General features: G+C 44.1%; 1 protein-coding gene across 1 annotated transcript in view; it reads right to left on the bottom strand.

Moving 5' to 3' along the window:
* Positions 1-3,997: 3,997 nt before the first annotated feature.
* LOC307230671 (rac GTPase-activating protein 1-like) overlaps positions 3,998-9,613 on the bottom strand; it is a 7,103-nt gene continuing 1,487 nt past the window's right edge. Inside the window, exons 4-17 of the mRNA XM_080001109.1 lie at positions 9,290-9,444; positions 8,922-8,991; positions 8,556-8,609; positions 8,264-8,341; positions 7,882-7,999; positions 7,599-7,741; positions 7,333-7,497; positions 7,126-7,221; positions 6,112-6,310; positions 5,529-5,634; positions 5,060-5,192; positions 4,897-4,975; positions 4,516-4,627; positions 3,998-4,307 (exon numbers count right to left, since the gene is read on the bottom strand). Of these exons, the coding sequence (XP_079857235.1) occupies positions 4,232-4,307; positions 4,516-4,627; positions 4,897-4,975; positions 5,060-5,192; positions 5,529-5,634; positions 6,112-6,310; positions 7,126-7,221; positions 7,333-7,497; positions 7,599-7,741; positions 7,882-7,999; positions 8,264-8,341; positions 8,556-8,609; positions 8,922-8,991; positions 9,290-9,444 (1,584 nt within the window). The 3' untranslated portion in view covers positions 3,998-4,231. The remainder of the gene's footprint in view (positions 4,308-4,515; positions 4,628-4,896; positions 4,976-5,059; positions 5,193-5,528; positions 5,635-6,111; positions 6,311-7,125; positions 7,222-7,332; positions 7,498-7,598; positions 7,742-7,881; positions 8,000-8,263; positions 8,342-8,555; positions 8,610-8,921; positions 8,992-9,289; positions 9,445-9,613) is intronic.

Genomic DNA, 9,613 nt, shown 5'->3' with positions numbered 1-9,613 from the left:
CGGCCTCCACAGACCTGGCAGCTGTAGTCAATATAGTCTGTCCGGGCAGGCCTGCCCGGCCTGCCACCCTCCAATCGCTGCATGCAATTCACTATATAAAGGGAGGAATTAAATTGTGCTGTTGTTGTGTGTTTACATTGTAATTTATTTAAGAGCTCTTAATTGGACTAGTTACTCATTTGGCCCTTGTAGTCCCACAGCACAGCAGCGCTCCATCACCGCACACTGGGGCATTAAGGAATATGGAGTTACAGTTCTACACAGCCAGCTGTTTGATGTCTGGAGCGACTCCTTCCCACGGTATAAATAAACACATAATCCCCCAATGAGAGGGCAAATCGACACGCAGGAGCCCTTATTCCAGGCTAATGAACTATTAATGCTGATTTGAAATTCAAACATTCTTTGATGGGCCCTTTCTGCAGGCATGCACGAGCGTGTCTGTGTGACAGGGAGAGAGAAAAGATGGAATACACTAATTTGGAAGAACACTATATACTGTATGCTCAGCGCTCCACCTGAACAGCTAGTCCTGGATCTCAATGAGTCTTTCTGTTTTAGAACTCGTGGTATGATTTGCAAACACATCTTCAAGTTTTCCCTGGAAAAGTGTTCCCCACATTACACCGATCAGCCACAATATTAACACCACCACTAATAACCACTTACATAGTGTAGCTCCCCCTCGTGTCCCCAAAACAGCTGTGACTCGTGGAGGCATGGACTCCACCAGACGCTGAAGGTGTCCTGTGGTATCCGGCGCCAAGACGTGAGCAGCAGATCCATAAACTCCTGGAAGTTGTGAGGTGGGGCCCCCATGGATCCAACAGATGCTCCACCAGATCAGACCCTAACCCCACCCATCCACATGATGTAGAAGAAAACATGATTCATCAGACCAGGCCACCTTCTTCCATTGCTCCATGGTCCAGTTCTGACGCTCACGTGCTCATTGTAGGAGCTTTCAGTGGTGGACAGGGGTCAGCATGGACACTCTGAGTCGCTCTGTGGCTACACAGCTCCATACACATCAAGCTGTGATGCATTGTGTGTTGTGACACCTTTCTATCATAGCAGCATTCACTTTTTCACCAAGTTGTGCTACAGTAGCTCTTCTGTGGGATCGAACCAGACGGGCTGGACTTCACTCCCCACGAGCATCAATGAGCCTTGGGCGTCCATGACCCTGTCACCGGTTCACCAGTCGTCCTTCCTTGGACCACTTTTGGTAGGTACTAACCACTGCATACCAGGAACACCCCACAAGACCTGTGGTTTTGGAGATGCTCCGACCCAGTCGTCCAGCATCACAATGTGCTCCTTGTCAAAGTCACTCAGATCCTTACGCTTGTCCATTTTTCCTGCTTCCAACACATCAACTTGAATAACTGATTGTAGACTTGCTGCCTGGTATATCCCAGCCCTTGACAGGTGTCATTGGAACCAGATGATCAGTGGTTTTAATGTTTTGGCTGATCGGTCTAACGCTTAATGGGAAGCTGTAAGAGGTATAAATGTTCACAACTCTAATTTATAATAATGTTGGACCTCATTGGTGGCACAAGCATCCCAACTGATTGTGGAGATAACTGTAATGACTGTTGGAACAATGCACCAAATTGCATTATCATTCAGCGCCACGCACGACTTGGAATATCTGGCAGCATGCACTCGCCCTTTCATATCTGGAATAACAATGACCGATGTTCAATTCAGTTCAGGAAAATAAAGATTTAACATGAATGAGGCTTTGAGATGAATGCCATTATTAACGTCTTCATATGAAATTCAAAGTTAATAGGGCAACACTAATCCTTGCGTGGATGTTACGTTATTTTTTTATTTTTTTTTTAATTAGCGGTAACTAAGCTCATGAGCGACATGTTCTTCGACGACGTCTCCTGTAATTACCGCAGGTTCCAACCCCACACGGCCATCTTGCCAATGAACAAAGCCCACAGAGACACAAGCACGGGCCTTTTGATGTTTTATTTTTAGCCCATTGGCCCATTGTGATCTCCTTTGAACCGAAGGAAAGGAATGCATCTTAATTCAGTCCATATGAAAACACACAACGTAGGGGAGATGTTTCTCCACGCGGCTGCATAATATATGTAACAAAAGTTAATAAAACATTCCATCAAATCATCCGTAATAGTAAATTAAGTGAAATCAGCATTAGCAGCAACCTGCGAAAGCATCGTCGCGTAAAGCACGATGGAAGTTACCGAGAGCATTTGAATGCGTCTTCCTTACCATGACGCTGGCTAGATAGGAGTTACATCATGTTGAAGTGAAAATGACTTTGTAGTCATTTGAAGATAACAGATAGTCGACATTGTACCTGATTGCCAGGTTTGTATATACTTGGAAAGTACTTTTGCAATGGAGATTAAAAAAGACAAAACAAAGCGACCACAGAAAACCACTGGTAAGTCAAGGAGTATATGGACGAATAGCAACGTAAGGAACATACTGTCAAATGTTCCACAAAACCTCACTTTGAGCCTGTACCAGAGTAAAAAGACAACGTGATGCAGATGCTGCCGAACAATGTGGTCACCAAGGTGATCCAATCACAAGCGGACAGCCTTGGCATTACAGCGTTAGAATGAGTCTCCACATGCGTCTTGAGTAACCACTTGTGATTGGATCTCACGTCCCCGCTCTATATGCAAATCAGATTTATTTCTTACTTGTCTGGAAAATGAAAAAGGGAGGTTTTTTGTTTGTTTTTTTATCCCCCCCCCCCTCCGCCATCCCGGGTTCCCATGCCCATTTTCCTGTGTTTTTATTTTAGATCTAGGCTATTTGTTTTCATTAGTTTCTACCTGTAAGAAACAAACATTTTAAACAAAGGGACTGTCCAGTTCCGCCTCGGATCAGGACAGTGGATTGTATAATGGAGTGAAAGCGATCTGCGGTCAACTGCGCTTCCCTGTTCCCTGTCTCCAAATAAAAACAGTATTTTTATTGATGATGTACCCATTTTTTTTCTTCAGTTCCCTAATTGAACAAAATTTCTAAAAAAGCCCTGCGTGTCACATGTCGCGTCACGCACATCCCCCTATTGCTTTCCATTGCTATGGGCCTCCCCCCCCCCCACCTTCTTCCCTCCCCCCTTTCCCCCCCCAATGTTTTAAAATGAGTACGTAAATCCACTCAGACAGAGGCCGTCAGTTGAGTAGGCAGTCCTTCAATGTGGCCCAGGACACGTTTGCGTTTACACTGCTTAAAGAATGAGGCCCAGACCACCTCCCAATGTGGTCTGAGCGATCGGATCTCAGTGCGGTTTGTGTGCGCCACCACCTGTACTTAGAGCTGTCCACTTGTGATCGGATCAGCAAAGACGCAAGTTAACACCAGGTGTAAACGGGGTCTTGGGTGCGGTTAGGGCCTCCAGGTTCACACTTTGGCGAGAGTTACATTTTGATAACTACTTATTTCAGAATTGAGTGGTATTCCCATTTTCCTCAACATTCACAGGATTGTGGATATTTTAATATCACCACCGTACAGTAATATTGACTTCACATGTATACTTTTTGTTCCTTACAAAGGCAAATGTCAAAAGCTGGTCCAACAACGCCCTCTTGTGACAAAGTCTGGTAGAGCAACAAATGTGCAGATTATTCCTCAGCTGGGAGTGCAAAAAGAAGGACAGTTCCCTTCCAGTGCCAGTATTAACGATACACGATTCAGAAAAGCACGAGTAATGATTGGTATACTTTCTGATATTATATAAAAAAGGTGCGGACTGCACGTCACAAGTAACGAATATAAAGCAAAACGTAAAATATTGCAAACATGACAATGTTTGCAATCAACAACAAGCAGAAATAGGCAATCAAACGCTTTGTCTTCATTCAGCAGCATATTTTAAATGTACTGGTGCAGCTTGGCCTCCGCAGTTAGAACCACAGAGTTAAAGATGCACCAAGAAAACAAATGCAATGTTCAAAACCATCTTCAACATGGAAAGAGCACATTGGCAGGCATTTGTTCTTAGTTTTTTTTAGAGAGGTCAGCTGGCCATTAAAAGCTTGTTACATCATCACGCAGATGATACCACAGTATTAGTGCATAAAATGTTAGTAGTCAAAGGTTTAAAACAGAGTAGAGTATTTTTCCCCACCTCATAGGAATCCACTGATTATAAAACTTGAATACAAAAACAGAAATATAGTAATCAAAAGGTAAATTGCAAAGAAAACCCTCCCCCAAAAAATAATCACGTGAGTTGCGGAGAAGTGAAGAATTTGAACTGGGTATTGGACGCCGGCGACGGTTTGCTATTGCTCCCAAACCTGAGAAGAAAACAGATAAATTAGTATTCATGGTCTAGTACAGAACGGTAGAACATGTTTTTAGAGCTGCAAACTGAAATATACTTCACACATCCATCCTGCTCATATCATGACAAAACATAGTAAACAAACATTTTTATCGGTGCATGCCCACAATGATACTCATTCGCTCGACAAAATGAAATGAGGGAGTGAAGGAGCCGCTTACAGGGAGGAGCTGGAGAGGGTCTGCTTCATGCGCTGAGACAGAGAGCTGGAGGGAGTTTTGGCGGCGGCGTGGCGCTCTGGAGTGGTCAGCGGTCCCAGAATGCTCCCTGCAGCTGGCGACCAGATGACCAGCACATTCACCAACACATTCACAGATCTAACATGCCAAAATCGGTATATCTATCTCTGTCTCAAAATCGTGAATTTAGCTTTTCATTCTCTGTTAGCGCTAAAATTGGAAACACATACTTTGTGAAGCAAGGAGTTGATTTACCTACAGCTTGATTTAAATGTTAAATCATGAGGTTAATTTTGTTAAGTGTGGTGGATCCGACTCCAGAACCTTTCTGCTGTCTGGGGTCGGGAGTGTCTGTGTGTTTACCCTTGTTGGAGGACAAGCCCTCTGGATTAGCATACTGGCTCCAGTACGGCGCCGGGATGCTCAACATGCGCTCAATCACCTGCAAAGCAACAATATGACACAAACCAAGTCAAACACTCTGAAGGACAAGAGGAACATGAATGACCTGGGCGTCACGTCATACTCTGGGCTGTCTGGCGGTGTCTTGCAGGATGGTCATGGGGTCGGGGTCGGACCGGGCGTGGCCCACCAGGGTGGGGCCGAACACTCTGGCCAGGTTGGTCACGTCCATCTTGGCCTCCGCGCTCTGGGCCACCCTGGAACGCAGGAGGAGACGTGATGACAACACTTTAGCCTCGACACGATCCCCTGTTTCCAAACAGCCCAGGAGGACGTGCGTGCGGCGACGTGGCAGAAAACACATCTGGGGCTGCGGTGTCATCGCGACGGGAGAATTATGGATGTTTACAGCGTTGAGTATTTATTGCTGGAGAACACAAAAAGTTGGGAACTTTGAAGTAAATTTGGTCTTTCGCATTAGCGAGGCCTCAGTACTTCAGGTCTGTTACACATCTGTCTTTCAGTGTTGCACGTCAGGAAACAGAAAACAGAACGGGGCGGAATGAGTGTCAGCGCTGAGCTGAACCTCGTACTTCTGCAGATGGATCATCAGGCAGGCCAGGGTGTCGCGGTTGGGCTTTGGAAGCTCGGCGAGGGTCTGGTACAGCACGGCAAGGCTGTTGTCCTCATCCCGGATTTCTGGGGATAAATAAACAGGATCATTTGTCAGCGATGGAAGAAGAGACTCATGAATCAATATTTACATTGTGTGTGATTCACATTTGTATTGATTGTATTTACTTGGCTACATTACTGCTTCTCACTTTGTATTAAGACTGGCAGGCTTGACTTGGGAAACATTTAAAAAGGGTTTAAAAAATAAATAAATAAAAATGGCCATTTCCAAATAAATATCGCTAATAATGGTGAATCATAATAAACTGTGTAATTGTTACAAAATACTATGTCAGTATTGAATGGGAGTTCCCTGTCCATCCCTGTCCCTACAAAACACATCTTAGCTTGAGTTTTCATACAACGCTGAAGCTCCTTCTGATTCAGAATGTCAAATAAAAGTTTCCTGAAGAAAATTATTCATTTCGAGAAAGTGATTTTAAGACAAGGTTCAGGTGGAGCACCCCTTCCTCAGGAGTGGTAAACATCTGTGGAGCTCACCGGCTGCCTCCATGAAGGCTTTGTTCAGGTGGAAGGTGAGCAGAGGCTCTGGGAGATTCCTCAGGAAGACTTTGAGGACCCCCGTGATGACGTGGATGTCCTCTACTTTGCTGAGGGCCGGCAGAGTCTTGGCCCTCAGCAGCTTCTCCTTCAGCTCTTTGACCAGGCGGTCAGCACCGGAGACACGGTACAGGCCAACCTGTGGCAGAGGGGAGGAAGATGACATGTTTAAAAGACCTTTTTAAATAACCATGGAACGGCCAGATGCGCACACGCACACACACACACGGTTTGTTTTTATTTATACATTTGGGAATATAATTTATAAATTAAGTTACGTAAATATCATTTAATGAATATTTCACCACCACTTTGGAAATAAGAGAGAAGAGAGAAGCATATTCACCGAAGAGGTCATTTTAGTTTCATTTATTTTGGTAGCGCAATCATAGACATCTATACATAGACGTGGCACTAACTGCTTCGGCTCGTTGCTACGATACAACGTTGCCGCCATATTGGAACAGGCAAGACTGCCTCTAAAAAAAAATACAAGTAAATGGGTGAGCTGCGTTTCTGTATAAGAGTAAATAAATAACGTTCACATTTCTCGACCGATTTCAATGAGTCGTTTTTATATTCAAGGATTTATGAACTACCTGGAGTAGATTGCTCCGATGGTATCATTATTCTATAGCCATTACACTGTGCAATCAACATTCAATTCATAATGATAAATAAAAAAGCAAAAACCGATTCAGAAACAATGAGTTGAAATCATAAAAAAATACCTTAATACCTAGAATTTGAGATGATTAAAATATGCATGTTTGAAACATAAAGCAAGAAAACAATCAGCGGCGCCATTATTGACCCATCATATGAATTATTAATTTAATTTGAACTTAAACATCTTTTAAATAATGTATTTAAGTCATTGCTGCCTTTAATATTTATATTTAAAAAAACACACCAATAGTATAACATAAAAAAAATATATATTAAAAACATTACCTCCTGCAGTCCCCTGTGTTCGATCTCCTTGATGCAGTAGATCACCAAGGTGGGGATCATCGGGGAGGTGCATGGTGCAAAGTCAGCCAGCGTCATCTGCACAACACAATACATCCACCAACAGTTTGAATCACACAAAAATAAAAACCACTTAGACAAAGGACCACAAAACAGATGTCCATGTGAGAAAAGACCGGGGCGCAGCACCTCCGTGTTCCTGACGGAGGGGGTAACGGCGGCGGGGTTGCAAGGCAGAGGGCAGCGGTCCCGACACTCCGGATGGGTCACCACCCTGCAATCCTGGCACCGCAGGTACACCTTCCCAAATTTGGTTCTCCTCCCGCACGGCACACAGAACTCAGAGCGGATTACCTTCATGCAGGAGAAGAGCACACATTAGTGAGCAACCAACTGTGAGATGCTCAAAAAATAAGAGTTAATTTTTTATTTATATATTTATTAATATCTTGTACTGTTTTGGCAATGAAGTGGTGCTTCTTTCCTCCTTCTTTGGCCCTGGGGGTTCTGGGAGGTGGCAGGCCGCCTGCTGCCGGCGTGCTGGGAGCCTCGCTGGTGGTCTCAGACTGGTCAGTGGTGGTGGTTGTATCCCCCCAAGCTGCGGCAACACACAACCAATCAGCTGATGGGGATGGCAGACCCACGGTTCCACTGTTTTCTCATTTACCGCTAATCTTCATAAGAACACTTCTGTTATTTTTAGTTCACTAGGACCAACTGTAGTCAGAGCATTCTCACCGCTATTCTTTGTGCTTCGTGTCCAGTACGGTACCGCCTCAATGGTGGAGACGGCCTCAACTGGACCACCGTTGGCCGGGACGGTGATTGTGGTTTTGGCCACCAAGGAGTCATTCACCTGAATCAAAACAATTGTGGGTGTTAATAAATTTACAATCGTAAAATGTGACACACACACACACACACACACACACACACACACACACACACACACACACACACACACACACACACACACACACACACACACACACACACACACACACACACCAGTGAGTCATCATCCCTCAAGGTTTAAAAAAAATAATAATAATAATAAAAAGTTGAGAGATGGTTTATGGAGACAGGTGGGATTGTTTGGTGCCCGTGCTGTAGACATTACCCTCTCAGATGTTCTTCCTGCGGAGCGAGATTTCTTCACAGTTTGCAGCGGAACCTCACAGAGTTTTCGAGAAGAACGCTGTGGACGACAAAGGACTTACAGCACCTCATGTGGCCTATTGACAAGGCTAGTCAAAAAAAAAATAATAATAATAATAGAATGACCATTCCACCTCCCCTGTATGTGTATGGAAGCATGAAACAGAAGCACAAGACAAAAACAACACTCATGTCATCCCGGAGGTCTTTATGGAGCAATCTTATGTAGAGAGGCGACATAATGCAGGACTGACTCTTTTCTGGCGTTTCCGCAGTCTCACTGTCCTCATCACAGAGGAGTCCCAGTCCTGGGGAACAAAATTGAAACCAGACTATGGTGTTACAAGGTTAAACATTGTGGGCTCTTAATAATTAGTATCAAATTTCTCTCCAGTTGTATATTGAAAGAGATATTGCATATATAAATTGTGTACACAGTATATCTTTGCTAAATGTCCATCAAAGTTCGACACAGTTATATACAAATCTAATCCTTCAACGGTATTGTGGATAAACAAAACAATCTGGATTGCAGGCGATTTGTACACTGTGAATTAAATCTAATAAGATTAACATACAGGGCAGAAGGAAAAAAAAAAAAAAAAAAAGGTTCTTCATACCAGAGATTCGTCAGTCTGGTCATAGCTGATGTCCGACAGCATGGACACCGATTCCTCGATGGTGGTTAACCTTTAAGAGACAAGATCATCTTTGTGGTTTAGGGTTATAATGTACAGTATATGCATTAGGTTGTGGGTTCTGCGTCTTTTCATCATACTCTATAATCTTCCAGATATTAAAAGCTTTTCAGTTCACAATTGTTTTCTAGATACTTATTTCCTAAACATAAAGAGAAGTTAATTTGACAATGAACAGTTTGTGTGTACGTATCAAAATTATTGGCTACAAATGGCATAAAACAGTGATGGGCTGACTGGTTGACTGGCTGACTGACTAGCTGGCTGTCCCGCCAGCAGGAGGCTCTGACCTGCAGCTGGTGTTGAGGTTGGCCTTGACAGCCTGCGCTGCAAGCGAGCGGGCACTGAGGAAGGCCAGCGCCGAGCGCTGCTCCTCATTCAGGTGGAAGCTGCTGCTGTAGTTCTCTGAAATCAGCAGCTCTCGGATCAGCTGCACCTGACGTTCCTGTTGCCAGAGGAGCAGGTGTGCGGGAAAATGCTAAATCATATAGGCGTTCTCGTAAACCAATGTCAAATTCACCCAATACGAGGCAATAAACAAATACTTTAACGACAGTAATTTCGTGATGGATTTAGTCAATAACCCGCGCATATGCATCGCCGTCATCAGTAAA

This window comes from Zeus faber, assembly GCF_960531495.2.
Source record: "Zeus faber genome assembly, chromosome: 5".
In the NCBI taxonomy this organism is placed as follows: Eukaryota; Metazoa; Chordata; class Actinopteri; order Zeiformes; family Zeidae; genus Zeus; species Zeus faber.
Note: the sequence above shows the minus strand (reverse complement) of the source record. Positions and strands in the feature narration are given on the sequence as shown.